Genomic DNA, 18,570 nt, shown 5'->3' on the forward strand with positions numbered 1-18,570 from the left:
CATTATTGTCTCACTGTTATTTATTTTTTAGATTTTTTGACTGAGACGGTACACTACGGCACAGCTTATCACTGGTTGGAAATGAAGAGAGAAGATATAGTGTCTCAAATGACCGAGGCCTGTCTTAACCAGTGCTTGGATGCACTTCTATCAAAGTCACTTTTAATGAAGGAGGACTATGAACTTATCACCGCCAAACCAACAAGGACTGCCAAAGTCAGACAGCTGATTGATACTTGCAAAGGAGAGGACTTTGCCAGAATTGTGGTTCATAGACTGAAAGAGAATAAACAAAGGGGCCTTGAGCCATTTCCAGATCTTTCACTGGAAAACCAGTCTGCACCTTATCACTGCACCTCTATGAGTAGTCTATGATTTTTGTATTAATTGATGTGATCCTGAGTATTGTTTTAGTGGATCTACACTTACACGTGTACAAAAAGACTGGCATCAACAGAGCTTGCAGTTAATATCTTTCGTCATGTGAAACTTACATATTATAGACAGTGTATTCAAACTGTTTGCCTTCTGCAATGGGGAAAGTGACTTTGAGCAGCAGAGACTATTTTTCAATTTATACAGCCGTATTTAATTATTATTTTCGTTTCTTATACATCCTTGAAGTGCATTGTTCAAAACTACAAACATGTGCACAGACAGTCATCACATATATAATGCGCACGTTTCAAAGCAGGACATATAGGGCCGGATGTATTTTGGAGCTGAGCTTAAAAAAAAGGACAAAGGAATATAAAAGAAAGCTGTGTGAGGAAGAAGTTAGATGGGGAAAAGGAAGGTGGCTCTAGAGGATGAGGGCTATAGATGGAGTAGGAAAGATGGATGAGGGGGCGGGAGGAAGATGAAATTTGCATGTATTTTAGCTGGTAGAAACTTTCACTTATTGCGTCTTCCTGCTGATGAAAGTAGAGTATGGAGCGAAAAGCATATGAACAGATTTAGCTTTACAACATGTATTCTATCAATATATGTTGCATACGTTTCCCTACAATGACAATGAATATTTATGTTTTAGAACACGAATGCTTGTTGAATTTCTATTTCATATTAGTGCTTCTTTTTCTACGACTTTGCCCTGAGTGGATGGTTTGCTTAAAGTTAGGCATTGCACTCAAGATCCCTTCCAATAAAGCCCACTGGGCTCATCCATACAACATTTTCCTAGGATGGAGGGATTTCACTTCGGCCAGGCTTTGCTTTGAACACCCCTTCTGCTCTAGCCCATTGAGCTCATCCATCATTTTTCTTGAAAGACTCTGGACACAGGTCCAATCCTTCCCCGATTTCCTATGATCAATAATTATGTGCTAAATTTAGGTCATTGATGATGTCAGCAGTGATGCTGTATGTGGTGTGATCTGATTTCATTTGTGACGTGTGCGAGGTCCTGAGCGGTGTTTTGTTGCACAACTCCCCAAAACTGTTCAATGTTAATGCTTGTCAGATTTGGCCTGGCAGCTCAACTCTCATCAGACCTTATTTGATCAATAGAAAGAAGAGCATTAAGAATCATTACTTACACAGGAGATTTGACTTTACCCACTTAGTGATTACTCTAACTATAGTAATTGACTAGAAAGAAGTTGTGTGCTTCAGCTGGAAAAAGTGCTTATGTTGCACTTTTTGATTTGATGAGAAGTTTATGCTTGGAACAGTAGGTCTGAATTCGTTGTTGACCATAGGGCTCCATATAATTACTCTTCTAAATCAGTGGTAAAGGGTTTGTGGTCTCCTTTTAAATATATTAAAATTAGCATATACATAATCAGCACATTTAATTTACTTGTAAGTCTAATATATAGTACATCATGTTTCTAGGGCCTGTAAATTTAATGTTACTAGTGGATTGTAGTGTCACCCACTAAAGTAGCCCTGTAAAACTTGCATACGGGTCTACCATAACAGTCTGGAACGTAAAACTGGCACTTCGACCTGGCAAAATAAACCTTTTGTCTAAATCTTCCTTTTTAATACTTATAGTTCATCCAGAAGGTAGAACCTAAATGCGCATAGGGCAGGGTGCATTGTATTTAAAATGTAGGACATGTTTATGTAAAGTCCTGGCAGTGAAAAACCTCCAAAGTCATTTTTAGTAATTTAAAATCCAACTTAATGGTAAAGTTGCATTTTATATTACTGTTTTGAAAATTACATTTTGAAAGTAATCAATTTATCGCCTGTCAAATGTGCCTTTTTGCCAGTGTCCGGTGTTACATGACTAGTGAATGGCTCACCTGTGGTGAGATGTGGATAGCTCCCAAATAGTGAACAAAAGGCTTGGGTGTGGAGAGTTATTTTTCTTCTTTGAGCAATTAGGCCAGACGAATTGTCCCCAGCCCCTTCCTGAGCTTCAAAGGGTGCTTACCCATTTACTGGTGGATGTAGCTTACACCTAAGCCAGTCTGCCTTTGTCCTTCTAGTCATCTTGGCTCCAAGCCCAGTGGGAGGTTGAGCTGCCCCAGAACTGGGTTGTTGTGATCACAAGGGATTGTTTATGCATTATTCCCTGGATAGCATATGTAGTCCTGATGTAGCCCGACGAGGGGAAGAAGGTTTCTACCATGTTGGATTTTGATGGTGAAGGGTGCTGTGGAATAAGTAGAGCACACAGGAAGTGCTGCAAAAGTGAGGAGGATCATCCCTGGGAACTTTCCCCACCCACATGCTAGGACTGTGCATAAATGTGGCATACCCAGTACCCCTCTCAGAACACTTCGGGACCTGTGAAAATCAGACAAAGGGCTCCCTGCTGTCAGATTCCTGAAGAAAGATTGGACCTACTTGCCTTGAACACAGGGCCCTAGAAGCAACTCCAAGGTTCAGAATGCTGAGCCCCTGTTTGAGCCACAAGGACACAAAAAGTTTCTAGAGGCCATTTCCTGCAACTGCTTGCTGACCAGTTCTAACTGGACCTGCCCTGGACCCTGCTGCTGGCTTCCGCTTAAGTGAGCCTTAGCCCCAATTGGTGCCTCTTGGGTCCTGGTCTTGAGTGGTGTTAGAGTGTACTCTTTCAGTCCAAACTGCAAAATGTAAGACTACATTTTTTAACAGCTTTTCTTCCGAAGAACTGGTGGGAAACGAGGACAACCGTGGAGCCAAAGCCATCAATGTTGAATCGCCAGTTGGATTCAACTTGCTGGTATACCCTTCTAAAGGAGTAAAGTTTCGTAGTCTAAATGTACAAGGCTTCATTGGGACCAATTTCAAGCAGCAACCAGTCTACGTCGAAGCCTTGCTGGGCACAGACTTTGGACTTCTCCTACTTGGAGTTTTCCTACCTTTGTCGCCAACCACTCAGAACCCTGTTCTTTAGCACCTCACTGTTGATGAACCCTGCACCGGATCCATCTTGGATCTTGCCCACTGACTCGTCAACAAGCTCTTTTCTCCAGAAAACATTCACAGCCTGAAGGTAAACTTTCCACCAGGATAAACCTTGTTCCTAGATCAGACCCGCACTCCATTGCGGTAAGCCTTAACCTTGTGACTTTGATCTGGTCTTGCATGACCAGTTAATAACGGTTTGGCTCTTTGTGCTTTTTGGCGTAGTTCTAAATATAAACTTTGAAATTCATATGTCAAGAGCAGTCCAACGTAAGGACATGCTAAATAAATTCGCACAATATTTTCTAAGCATAAATCAAATAACAGACTGTCATAGACTACCTCCAAAAATGCGAAAAAAATATCCTAGAAAAGTCTCAAATTAGTTTTCAGGGGAGTCTCAGATTAACAGTCTGGCATTGGTACTGCTCAGTTTTAAAGCAAGGAAAAGTCTGGCTCACATCCCGGAAAAAGCTCATTTTATAATTTCAGAAGTGTGAAAGACAACGCTCCCCGCACAGCGTGAGATGGCACCATGGTCTGTTCCTAATTAGGATACATGTCTGATAAGATAGAAGATTACTTAATGGATTCCCTTCTGCGTCCGTCTCCCCAGCTCAAACTCAGAGGTACTGAGGAGAAAAACAAAGAAGTTAAAAGAGAGAAAGGACTACAGGGAGAGAAATAGACATGAAAAAGTCTTCCGTTTCTTTCCCTTTAAGGCTTAAAATGGGATGGGGAAGACCGGTAACCCTGGGGCGCAAAGAAGGGAGGGCATAAGGACCTGGTGAGCCAAGGACTTAGGGAAAAGACACAGATATAAAAGACAACTGCAGAACACCACAGGGTCACCCAGAGAGCTGAAGTCAAACCTGCAGAACAAAGATGGACGAGAAGGAGAAGGGAGGCTCCACTTACAGCCCCATTACGTATTAGCTAGCAGAAGGGCTTGATAGGTGCTGGCTCCTAGGTGGGTGATTGTTTCTGTAACTGGAGACACAGGGCTGGAGGTGAAGTGGGGGAAGGTTATACGCATTAGTCTTGTAACAAAGGGAGTAAAGAATTTGCTTGTTAAAAAGCTCAAGTTAGGGCCGTTTAGAAAGTGATTTTGTTTCTATTTTCTCTTTCTTGCAGGTTTTTATCCCCTCATATCACTCCTCTACTAACCACAGTTCGTTTAAAAGGGCTGCTGCTCATAGACACTTTATTAACGAGTCTTCCCAATAAGAGACGGAACATGGAAAAAAAATATTTTTGGAGATGAACGACAAAGATTGTGGGGCATAAAAGCAGACTTCATATTTTTTTTAATGTTACACACCTGAAAAGGTTTTTCTTTCTTCTTGAACTCACAAAGTGACAAGCAGGGAGCGGGAAAAGCTGCTGGAAAAAAGGGGTTTAGATAGAGGAAGCACTCTTATTATCGTATTCTTTCATGGGTGCTCCAGTCTAACACTGAACCTGTGGGAAAGAAGATAAAGAACAGCTCAGGAATATTGACTAGAAGAGACCTAGGAATGTATGGACAATCAGCCATTACTCATGCTGTACAACTTTCAAAATGTGTTTCACTATCAGAACGGACCATATTCCAAAATAAACCCTCTTTGATGCAATCAAAATAGAGCTCTTGGTCCTTTCAAAATAACTGGACCTACATCCCAGAAAGATCTTCCAGGTAACAATGACATAAATCAACCAACATCAAACCAATTGTACTACATAAAACTGGCTACTCGAGGGTACACTGTCTAAATACGAAATATTTAATGATTCCTTTTAAACTACATTCAATGGAAATGGCATTGCATTTTTGAAGCAAGTTAAACAATTAACCATTTAAAAACAGTAGTAGTTTGTACAGTTATTAGCCTTGACCATTGTAATATTCTATTCTTGAAGGTATTAAATCAGGTTCACCTAATGACCCCCTTCCCAGCAACATCCTAAAAAACTTGATAACCCTCATTTGAAGGTGTTTCTTAATACTCTCAATACATCACTTTTACAATCCACTGTACCTGCACCCTGGAAACATGCAATGGTGACTCCCCTTTTAAAAAAAACCTATGGCCGACCCGGAGGTTCTGTCCAATTACAGACCCATTTCCCTCTTACCAGCCTTTTCGAAGATCTTGGAAAGACATGTTCACTCACTTTTAACACAATTCACGGAAAACAAAAATTCTCTCCATTCTTCTCAATCTGGTTTTCGGGCCGGTTACTCAGAGACAGCATTATTAGGCGTCACAGAAAAGCTCCGTAAACTTTTAGATGAAGGTCAAACAGTCGCACTTCTTCTATTAGACCTCAGTGCGGCCTTTGATACCATCTCGCACAACGGCTAATACTCACGCTTAAAAATACAGGAATATGTGGGGCGGCACTAGAGTGGATCACTTCCTTTTTGGAAAATCGCACGTTTCACATCATGTCAACCACTGCCTGCTCGAAAACATATACCTCACCTCATGGAGTACCCCAGAGCTCAATCCTCAGTCCACTGCTATTTAACATTTATGTTAGACCTTTAGCGGATATAGCAGATCAAGCTGGACTGACTTTATTTACCTATGCGGATGATTCTCAAATCATCTTTTCCCTCTCTAACTTTGACCCGCTAGCTCCTTCCCATCTCAAACAAGGCCTCACCAACATTTTCAATTGGATGACGAAAAAACAACTAAAAATTAACGGTGATAAGACCGAGGTTCTCATCTTGGGTAAACAGAAAGATCTTTGGAAGCTCTCCCACTGGCCTATTCAAATGGGTAATCTCCCGGAACCTACCAGTCACGTTCGGAACCTAGGCATCATCGTGGTCGATACTTTGTCTGTGCACCAACAAACTGTCAAAGTAGCTGCTCTATGTTTCACCATCATAAAATGGCTCAAGAAAATCCTATGGATGTTGCCCGTTTCTACCCAAAAAACCGTAGTCAATGCTCTTATTACATCTAGACTTGACTACGGCAACATTCTTTATCTTGGGTCAAATAAAGCCGTGGTCCGCAGACTGCAGCTAATCCAGAATTCTGCTGCCAGGTTGCTTTGTAGGATTCCAAAGACCTCAAGCATCTCTGAATATCTACGGGACCTACATTGGCTCAGGGTGGAGAACCGTATTAAGTTCAAAGCCCTGAGCTATATGTTTAGGATAAAAGCAGGTACAGCTCCCAAATATCTTCAAGCACTAGTACGCCTCCACATACCCTCCCGTCATCTAAGATCTGAAACCTCAGGCAACTTCTATGTGCCCAGGGTTAAACTTTCTAGAATGGGAGGGAGATCCTTCCAATGCTTGGGCCCTTCTATCTGGAACACTCTTCCCACTTTCATCCGCAAAGAGACTAATTACATGAGTTTTCGAAAAAGCCTCAAAACCTGGTTGTTTGATCAGTAAAGGAACGGCTTGCTGCCTATGACCGTCCTGGCACCGGGAAACCCTTTTTGGATAGCTGAGTGCCTTACAAATTCAACAAATAAATAAATAGCATTACATTAGCATTTACTCGTAAAGCACACTAAAAGATACAGTACAGAATAAATATCACCATAAAATGAATCTCATTTTGGCTATTTTATGAAAAGAAAAAAATCACTGAAAGAAATACGTACACGTTGTTCTTCTTTTAAAAGTCATGTGTCTTGAGCAACTTTAATATAGAGATCTCGAACAACTGTATGACTGTTTGTTGCCTTCTGGGAAAGCTAATGGTCTACACAGTAAGCCTGACCTGGTTATGGTGCCAAGCCAATGAAAAAGCCAGTAGCCTCATTAGTTCTTTGGGAGAAAAAGAATTACGCCTGATGCCATAAGTCTGATCTGTTTCTAATGAAAAATTATGAGAAAACGCAGTAGACTTCAGTTGGTTGTTGTGAAAAGCATATGTAAAATCAAATAGGTCTTTAGGGGTGTAAGGTTCTTACACTGTATTAAAGCCGGTTGTAGACAGGTATGTTGTTATATGGATTCTCACAGATTATTGCCCTGTAAGGAAAGGTTGTATATTGTTTTGACAACTGTAATTGTGTATATATTTATACTTGTATGCATATTATTTAGCCATGTGTGTAATAAATTACTTTTTAGATCAATGCCTGCCAGCCAGCTTTATCTGTCTGCTAGGCTCTCATAATCAAAAAATATATAATACATACATATAGCTATATATGTGAAGTGTGGCTCACTGGTTAGAGCAGGCAGACCCTGAAGCAGAGGTCAGACCCGGGACCAGGGTTCAATTCCTGACGCGGCAGGGTATTGAGCTCAAATGTCCACGGACTCGATAATTCTCACTTCGGTGCCTGACCTAATCATGGGTTCACACTCTGCAACTCTGGGCATTAAGCTTGCTTAATCTCCACAACGGCCCCCCGCGGCGGGAAGCCTGGCTTTCACCTTGGGGATGCCCTGTAGGGGCTATCTCACAGGGAAAAGCCAGGACGGGTTCCCAAGGCAAGCGCTTAGAGGCCCCTGGGTTATAAGCACTATGTAAATCCAACATACAATACAATACAATACAATATATAGACATATAGCTGCTTTAGTCAGCCCTCTTGAGCCATTGGTCTGTTTGAGTGCCATTAATATTCTTTTTCACCCATGGCACCATTTACTATGGGGCAGTTGATCAGCCCACTTTAGGTATTGATGGCTGTCATGTGAGTGATCAAATGTGTATGTCCACCTGAATTACAAGGGTTGGTGGTCCAGTCCTTTAGTTTATAGGTCACCTGCTTTTAAACGTCAATACACCAATTATACACTATGAAAGTTAACCATTTGAAGAAGGCCCACCTAGTGCGTTGTTAACTGGGTTGGTGCATTGGAATGGTATTGTACATATCAGACCATTGTTTTACTGTTCCAAGATGGCTGACAGTTTGCTTCTGAATGTGGCTGCGATGTTGGAACTTCGACACAATGATACACTATTCACAGTAGCATTCCAAGATGGCAAACCATTGTGGAATTTAACTTCTGTGCATATTTGTTATTTTAATCACATGCCTACCATGTAAATGCGGTACAAAAGGGGGTGGTGATGGACGGAGCATCTGAACCAATCAAACACTCACACCCAGTCAACAGATCTGGGTTTATTCCATCACCGTTCTTTAGCCCACTCTGCCACCCCAGTTCAGACATGGCCATATGCAAATCATTCTGACCCTGTGCCTCATGGGAACAGTGCAGCCCGAGCCATGCCTTTCCTGGACCGGAAACAAGCTTCCTAGGACCAGTTTCTGGCATTTCAGCCGTCTTCAGCCAGGCTTGCTTGAATCCAGTGGCAAAGTGAGTAAGGGACTCACATCTGAGAATACCCTGCCAACTTATGGCGAACAAAGCGGTACAAAAGGGGGTGGTGATGGACGGAGCATCTGAACCAATCAAACACTCACACCGAGTCAACAGATCTGGGTTTAATCCATCACCGTTCTTTAGCCCACTCTGCCATCCCAGTTCAGACATGGCCATATGCAAATCATTCTGACCCTGTGCCTCATGTGAAAAAAGTAAAAATTAAAAGGTTTCTAAGATTCCGACGTATTAGAGTGGAACCGAGTTTATTGGGGGGTCCGGTGCAGGGGTATGCAGGTGCTATAACGGGTGCTTGGCAAAAGAGGCGGTGTGCCATGTCGCTATCCACCCTCCCCCTGAGACCCATGGCGCTTAGAATTGCAGCGCCCCCCAATAAACTCGGTTCCACTCTAATACGACGGAATCTTAGAAACCTTTTAATTTTTACTTTTTTCACATAAGAAACCCTAGGTTAGGGTGGGCCTTAGCGTGCCCATACCGCCGGGTTCCTTACATAACACTAATCACTTGCACATTGGTCCTGACGAATGCCTGATTAAATTCCAATACACATAGGCTGAAACATGTTGACCTGATCACTACACCTAAGGATAACCTCGGACTTCTAATCCTGGTCCTTTATCCTTTCACTGTTTTTACTCTGTCCAATTGGCAAAACTAATAAAATATATTTTTTGACCTAATTGCGACATTTTAACCTTTCACTTTCACGAACACAGAACCAGCTCCGCAGTAACTCTGGCTTCGCAGCACACTGGGGTGGCATTCGGTCACTCCCGGTGGGGCCCAATGATGAAGCATGTCACCAACTAGTGGTGAGTGAGGGCCTTCTTCAAAAAACCTAATAAGGTTTCATTTATAACTGCCATAGACTGTGTACCAGTTTCACTTGCTGACAAATTAACTTTTCTGTCTTGCAGTCACTCTAGTTGTGACGCTCCTTTGTTGTTTTTGTATGATTACCCCAGGGGAATAGGAGCGTCTCCTTCCCTTCCCTTACTCTCTTGTTGTTCCAAGCAGTTATCCACTACACCACACAGGAAGAGGAAATTAGACACAGCACCTACACTTGCAGTGCCTGTCAAGAAGAAGGACTCTGCCACATCTCCAATGCACCCTTCTCCTATACTTCCTTCTCCTTCATCTCCTGTTCCTCCTACCAATTCACCTCAGAATTCCCCTGAACACTCTCCTCATTCTTCACCACATGCACCTCAAAATGATGATGAGTATAGGAAAGGGGGAGGGGTAGACCAATATGAGCATTTTTCCTACCCTGTTGATCATCCAGATTGGGAGTACCCAAACCCACAAGATGTGCCAGATATTTCTGACCCACAGTCATATCCATCAAACCTTCTCCCCCAGAAGACAATATTGGTTTTGGGCACTTACTGAATAGGGCTGCCATTTATCATGGGGTCACCATGCATTCAGATGAGGCAGAGGAAGATTTTTTATTAGATACGTTTGAACAATTACAAAGGTCTGTTCAAATTCTTCCTACTATCAAAGGGGTCATCAAACATGCTCCAGAGGTATTTAAAGATCCTGTACGTGCTAGGATCCTAAACCCTAGAATTGACAAAAAGTACAGGCCTGCTCCTGGTGATCCAGCCTACATTAAAGGACAGCTACCCTTAGATTCCCTAGTTGTCTCAAATGCTCAGAAAAAGAGCAAACTCACAGACATCAGGTGAAGCACCACCCCCTGATAAAAAATCTAAGGTAATAGATGCTTCAGGCAAAAGAATAGCTGCACAAGCTACTAATACATGGCGTATAGATAACACGCAAGCCCCCCTTGCAAGATATGACAGGGCTCATTATGATCAGTTAGAGAAATTACTACAACATCTACCTGACCATTATAAGGCGCAGGCAAACGACCTTATACAAGAAGGCAAGTTAATTTCAAATGCCTCAATCAAGTGTGCACTTGATGTAGCAGACACTGCATCTAGAGCTGTAAACACTAGTGTCCTACTTCGACGTCATGTGTGGCTACGCATTTCAGGATTTAAGCAGGAAGTGCAAACTACCATCTTAAATCAGCCATTCAACCAACATCAATTGTTTGGACCAGAGGTAGACACAGCACTTGAGAAAAGGAAAAAAGATACAGATACAGCCAAATCTATGGGAGCTTTGCAATCCACACAAGCTAGAGGCTCGTTTCGTCGCTCCTTCTATAGAGGAGGCTCCAAAGAAACTGGAGCAGACAATACAGCTTCCTTCAAATCCAATACACAGGCATCCTCTAGTAAAGGATATTTTAGAGGAGGCTAAAGAGGCAACAACAATAAAGAAAGAGGTCAAGGTAACAACAATAATCGAACCGCTTCCACCACAATACAGTGACTTCCCTCTGCTCCCCCAACAGCACTTCACTCCTATGGGGGGCAGACTAGCACAGTTCCTACCTGTCTGGAATTCCATCACAACAGACAGGTGGGTAAGACAAATTATCCAGTATGGCTACTGCCTAGAACTTACAGCTACCCCTCCAAATATACCACCCAGGCAGCGTCCAATGTCTCCAGAACATCTTACGTTGCTCAAACAAGATGTCCTATCACTTCTTCAAAAGGACGCAATAGAAATAGTTCCTTTACAACATCAAGGAACAGGGGTTTACTCGCTGTATTTTCTAATACCCAAAAAGGACGGGACACTAAGAACAATTCTTGACCTCCGGCCCCTCAATCACTATATACGCTCAGAACATTTTCATATGATCACTTTACAACATGTGCTCCCATTGCTGCAACAGGGCGACTTCCTTACAACACTAGATCTAAAAGACGTCTACTTCCACATTCCTATACATCCCTCTCACAGGAAGTATCTGAGGTTTGTACTGGAAGGACAGCATTAATAATTCAAAGTCCTTCCATTCGGGGTAACAACTGCACCAAGAGTGTTCCCAACATGCCTAGCAGTAGTAGCAGCACATCTCAGAAGACAACAGATACATGTCTTCCCTTATCTAGATGATTGGTTCATAAAGGCCAAGTCATTCAATCAGTGTGTCCAACACACACATCAGACAATTCAAACATTGCATGACTTAGGGTTCATAATCAACTACACCAAGTCGCACCTACAGCCCTCTGATGTACATCAATATTTAGGCGCTACAATAAACACGTCTACAGCTCTAGCGTATCCCAGTCCAGCAAGGATACAGAGCATTCAAGCCTTAGTCACAAAGTTCCAACATCAACACTCTCTCTTAGCTAGTGTTCATGAGACTAATAGGCATGATGGCATCTTGCATCTTCACTGTACCATATGCAAGACTGCAAATGCGTCCATTACAGGAATGTCTAGCACAATAGTGGAATCAGGCTCAAGGACAACTAACAGACCTGGTGTTGGTAGACAGCCGCACACATCGCTCTCTGCAGTGGTGGAACACCAAAAACTTGAGTAAGGGTGGCTGTTCCTCGAACCTGTTCCACAAATAGTACTTACAGCAGATGCATCCCTCACAGGATGGGGAGCCCATCTCCTACATCATACAACTCAAGGGCAATGGACCAATCAACAAAAATCGTTCCATATCAATCACCTAGCGCTGCTAGCAATATTCTTAGCACTCAAAACATTCCAAGTACAAGTACAAAACAAAGCTGTCTTAATCCGGACGGACAACATGACAGCTATGTACTATATACAAAAACAGGGGGGGAAACACTCTCTACAGCTGTCCCAGCTTGCACAGAACTTTTGGAGATGGGCCATTCCACAAAACATATATCTGTTAGCAGAACACCGTCCAGGTGTTAACAATCAGATAGAAGATCTGTTAAGTCGGCAGACTCAACAAATTCACGAATGTGAACTACATCCGCAAGTTCTTCAACCATTCTTTCACAAGTGGGGTCATCCAGACATAGATCTGTTCGCCACACACGAAAACGCAAAATGCCCAACCTTCGCCGCCAGGTTTCCACACCGGCTGTCCAAGGGCAATGCAATATGGATGAACTGGTCAGGCAGATTTGCGTGTGCTTTTCCACCACTACCACTAATACCACTAATAGTGCGCAAGCTACGACAACAGTCGCTCACAATGATTTTAGTAGCTCCCGCATGGGCACGCCAACCGTGGTATACAACTCTGCTAGAAATATCCCTAGTTCCACACCAAAAGCTACGTCTGACACCATCTCTGCTAACGCAGAACCTTGGAGACATCAGACATCCAGACCCAAGTCAATTGATTCTGGCGATCTGGCTCCTGAGGTCTTAGAGTTTGGTTATCTTAACCTACCACCAGACTGTATGAATATCATTAAAGAAGCCAGGAGACCTACTACTAGAGCTTGCTATGCTGCTAAATGGAAAAGATTTGCCATTTACTGCAACAATAACCAAATTGATCCCCTAGATGCTTCCATCCAAAATATCATTTGTTACCCTCTACATTTACAAAGATGTAACTAGGCATATTCATCTATTCGCCTACATCTGGCAGCAATTGCAGCATATTTACAAAATAGACAACATCTCTCTCTATTTAGAATGCCTGCTATTAAAGCATTTATGGAAGGTTTAAAAAGAATCATTCCGCCCAGGTTACCATCCTCTACAGTGTTGAACCTAAACATTGTTCTTACAAGGCTCATGGGACCAACTTTTGAACCTCTACTCAAATGTGAACTGCAATTCCTCACATGGAAAACAGCTTTTTTAGTAGCTATTACCTCTCTTAGGTAAGTAAGTGAGATTCAAGCTTTCACTATACAAGAACCATTTTTACAATTACACCGTAATAAAGTGGTTCTCAGAACAAATCCCAAATTCCTTCCAAAAGTCATTACTCCATTTCATTTAAACCAATCTGTAGAGTTACCAGTGTTTTTCCAAAACCCAGACTCTGTAGCAGAAAGAGCTCTACACACACTAGACGTTAAAAGAGCTCTCCTCTAATATATAGATAGGACCAAATACTTTCGCAAAACAAAGCAATTGTTTTTAACTTTCTCTCCACCACATAAAGGCAACCCCATCTCTAAAGCTGGAATTGCAAGGTAGTTTGTAAAATGCATACAAATATGCTATCAAAATGCAAAACGTACATTAACAGTTCCTCCTAGGGTGCACTCCACACGCAAACTAGGAACTTCCATGGCTTTCTTAGGGAACATTCCCCTAGAAGACATCTGCAAGGCAGCAACATGGTCTACAACACACACCTTCACTAAAGACTATTGTGTTGATATGCAAGCTAAGCAGAAAGCTGCAGTAGGTCAAGCTGTCCTCAAAACCCTCTTTCAAACTACTGCTACAGATACAGGTGACCACCGCTTAGGGGAGACACTGCTGTACAATCCATGCACAGTGTAAGATCTGCAGCTCATATGCCTCGAACGGAAAATGCTACTTACCAGTATGCATCCGTTCTTGGCATGTAGAGCTGCAGATTCTTTCACGCCCTCCGGCCTCTCCGGGGCCTGTATCTGTTCCAGTTCTATCTTAATTAGAAATACACGCATGGACATCCTTTCTTCTTTCTACAAACTCCATCATTTCCCATCATGGCGAAAAACAATCTAAGGATGGAGCCGATGCCCATGCGCACTATCGTCCAAGGGAGGAGTCACCTATCTAGTGACTACAAAGACTTCTTCCAAGACGACAACAACATGCAATAATCCAAGCCCAACACCAGGTGGCGATCTAATGCACAGTGTAAGAATCTGCAGCTCTACATGCCAAGAACAGATGCATACTGGTAAGTAGCATTTTCCTTTCCCGGAAGGTATAAAAATCCAGCTAGCCAAACCATCTCTGTACATCGAAGAATAGTGTCCCATATTTGATCTTGTTTTTTTTTCGCTTTTGCGCTATCCTGTTGTTTTATGTAGAGCGCTTGGCTGAACACATGGCTAGGCAGATAATATATAAGTATCTGCAATGAAAATATACATTTACAATATGGCAGTACATGCCACTATTGTAATATTTATGGTCATTCATATATTTTTTTTTTATATTTTATTTTCTTTCCACACTTCCAAGACATGATAGACATTTGACAATACACAATTTCCATATATAATTCTTATATGATTCTCATACATTATTTTATCCAGCTGGGCCTTTTCGTTAGAGTCCATCAAGAAATATACGCCAAAAAGAACATAAATGTAAATAATCTGCGGGAAAAAATTAATTTGCCTTATCATTGCAAAATCCCCATTTTTTTTAATTTAGCTTAAAAAACATATAGTTGTCATGTTGCGTTTCCACAGTTGTTAGTCTTTATACCTTCCATGATTCCTTATATTTTACAAATTAGTATTCTCAATTATTCATATAGGCCAAGAATTGCTCCCAAATCATAAGACCCAATTTCTGTTCTCGTGCCCCCTTTAGCGAATATAGACTAAATTCCAAACTTGAAATTCTATATAACTTGGCCCTCCACACCTCAAATCTTGGAGGCTCCTGGCATGGCCAGTCCCCCGCTATACCTAAGCGGGCAATAGTCATTGCAATTCATATTCAGTGCGTACTGTGGTTAAAGTATTTCTCACCCTTTACTGCCCCCTCCTTGCTTCTGTTATCCGGAAGTGCTCTTCATTGCCCTTAATATTCTTTTTCACCTCATGGAATTTAGAGACCGTTAGTAGGCCCTTGCATGGTGTAAACAACAAGTACACAAACAAATATTCTTTTTGCACTTGACAGTCAAGATGCAACGGCCTCAAGACCCCAAATGGCTATGGTTAAAAAGTCCTCTTTTGGCAAGTTGGAATTGTTTTAATATGTAACGATGTGTAAATGGTTGGAGAAGAAAGACTTGTGGCTGGTTTGCAAATAAACCAGATATTCAAAAGAATAACACTGAACATTTTTGTAACAGAATTTTCTAATGGATACTTCTAACTGCAAAATGGTCACCTTCTTAATATGCCACATGCATCAGATTGGATTCGCAAGTTTTCATACTTTGTTTTGACTTTGTTCCACTTCGGACATTACAGAGCAGACCAGCATATAAGCACCACCTCTGTTCAAATGTGGGTCCAGAACTCTGCTCACTTTTTCATCAGTTTAATGAGTTTATCAAACTGAATTCGAGTGTGCAAGGGAATATTGTCCACACTTAAAACTACAGGGTTCAACCTTGCAGTGATTTTCAGAAGCAGGTGTTGGTGACAGATCCATATCAGTGTGACTCAGATGTTTGTGCTCGGGCATGACTCTCAAGTCATGTGAAGAATATGCTGTCATGCACCTGAAGACAATTTGAGATAGAGAATGGAAGCTTTAAGTCACCAAACATTGAAAAAAGCTCCAAAAGTCCAGCTCCTTCTGTAAGTCAAGGGTGCGGGCCCATTCCCTGTCTTGAGGTCAGTTACACTACAGTACCCCTTCGCAGTCAAGGTTGTCCAGTAAATTGCAGTCCAAGTGAAAACACGAGAGTCTGAGCAGGACTCAACTCATCCCGTCAAGAGAAGTTGTGATGGCATCAAGGTGCCTCTTGATCTTGATCCCTAATTGAGGAGCCAATCCCACAATTGATTCTGATGTGCCTTGTGTTTCCCTCCACAGCAGGTTAAGGCTTGTAAGTAGGCACCATGCTGCATATTCTTGCTACTCTTCTGGCTCACCTTTGGACTCTGTTAAACATGTCAGCCTAATTGTGGCCTTTCTTCAAACTTTTTGTTTACTCCCATCCTGTTTGCTGAAATTAATTTTTTTGTTGGCTTTCGGACTCTGTGCGCTTTACCACTCCCAACCATTGCTAAGGTACTTGTGCTCTCTCATTTAAACATTGAAAAATTGGCTTACACTAAATCTGCACATTTAGTTTATTTCAAAGTTCCTAGTAAAGTGGTGCTACATTCGTCCCCCCCTTTGGGCTGTTTTGTTCCGCTCTGGAGACTACCCCTGCTACATGGATCCTTTCTCTATTAGCCATATGTTTTGCTTCAGTGCACTACTTTGTCTTTTGCTCTCTCCTCGCTGCTGGTGCATCACTTAATCTTCCGATGCCTTCCCACAAGAACACCTCCTGCTCCTTGCAGCTTATTTGCAGTGCGTATCATTGTTCTCTAATCGCCTCACATCCCACCACTAGCTGCTTGATTTAAATTACTTCTTCATTTGCAGTCACTTTATTTGGTTCTGTCGTGATTTTGAAATGTCGGCTTCTTCTGTGGCATCTTACATTTGTCATTTTGTTTACCTTTCGCATGATCACCATGTATTTTAATTCTTTTTTTTATCCGGCATGGGGAGAACTGACAATGCCAAGACTCGAACCGGTTCCCCAGTGCCAAAATTGGCAGCTCTGGATCTTACGCCACATCCCTTTTCCATGTTTTGCTGTGCATAAGCATCCGTGTGTTTGACTTGTCTAAGGTCAGTTGCTAAAAGTGAACAGAATTGGTGCTGTTACTTAAATTGTTGCAAAAGCCGGCAAGCATTTCAAAATATCGTAATTCAAATATAATGCCCCCATTATAATAAAATACAAAATATATTACAATCAAATGTAGAATGCAATTAGTTTACTGTAACAAACTACATTCTTAAATTATTTTGCTACATAAAAATTGAAGCTTTAGCTTGATTTTAATGACTACGTCTGGCAACGTAAAATATTTTTTTTTTCCCGAAAATGTAGTTTTCATGTGACAAATTGCAAATGCCATCATTCAAATATGAGTACACAACTAGGGATAGGCCTATATCTCTAAGTATTGAAAAGCTTAAATAATTTGAGCTTTTTTAGACTAACACTTTCAAATTTGTTTATCCTGGTTCATTTATTCAAACCTCTTCACTTAATTTTTTAGTATGAATTTTCACACATTAATCACATGAGAGAATGAAAACAATGTCCTTCAGTTTTCATATCACAAAAAACATAAAACATTTACACAAATGGAAACAATAAATCATATTTTACAAACAACCTCACATGACATTTTAAATAGACAATTTCTATAACGAACAGTTTCTGAAAAACAAATATACTACAATAAAACAACTACTTCCTACCTTATTGCCCTACTCTTAAATGTCCACAGGGCGTTTCCCTAATTCATCAACTACAATGGACAATATATTATGGTACACCCTCAACTGGTATGATGGAGGCATCAGTCTCCTGGATATTAAAAAGTATTATTAGGCATCCCATTTTGCTGCCATAAACCAGGGGATGTAATGTCACCCGGATGACCCTAGTTATGCCATGGACAGATGGCTCTTCCCAGGTGGGGACTATCGTAGAGCACTCTATTCCAGGCCCCGGAAATACCCCCTCATGGGTCCGACCGCCCACTCAGTACAAATATGGCACGGGGTAAACAAACACCTGGGATGGGACTGCAGGCTTACCCTAGCGATTGCCCTTTGGGATTCCGAAAAATTGGGCAACCTATGGCAAACTAAGGGGTTCGATAGATGGGACTTTATTGGATTTTCCCAGATTAAAGACCTCTGGGTCAAAGATGAAATTCTTTCCTTCACCTCCCTCCAACAGCAATATAGTCTGACAGACAATGAACACTATAGGTATCTACAAGTCCGACACACCCTCCATACACACCTCTCCCATTAACCCCCCCTCCCAGACGCCTCCCCCTTGGAAGATAGAATACTCGATGGCCATCTCCCCAAAAAAAACAACTCCATGATCAACAAAAAATGTATTAATGATACGGAGGACCCACTCGTCTGTTAAGGAGAAATGGATTAGGGATGGTCTGGAACTGGATGAGGATGACTGGCGAGAGGCGGTCTCCTCCACGCGGGAAATGGCGATACAAGCCAGGTTGCATTTGGTACAACTGCAAATTTTACATAGGACCTACATTATAGGTCCGATGTTGGTTTGTATGGGCGGGACAGATGGGGTTGAGTGCAGACGCGGA

General features: G+C 41.9%; 1 protein-coding gene across 1 annotated transcript in view; it reads left to right on the top strand.

The window, feature by feature from the left end:
* The window catches only part of RIPK2 (receptor interacting serine/threonine kinase 2), a 294,374-nt gene extending 286,934 nt beyond the window's left edge, over positions 1-7,440 (top strand). The window contains exon 11 of the mRNA XM_086965968.1: positions 32-7,440. Within this exon, the coding sequence (XP_086822094.1) occupies positions 32-375 (344 nt within the window). The 3' untranslated portion in view covers positions 376-7,440. The remainder of the gene's footprint in view (positions 1-31) is intronic.
* Positions 7,441-18,570: the final 11,130 nt, after the last annotated feature.

This window comes from Lissotriton vulgaris, chromosome 4_1 (genome assembly GCF_964263255.1).
Source record: "Lissotriton vulgaris chromosome 4_1, aLisVul1.2, whole genome shotgun sequence".
NCBI lineage: Eukaryota > Metazoa > Chordata > Amphibia > Caudata > Salamandridae > Lissotriton > Lissotriton vulgaris.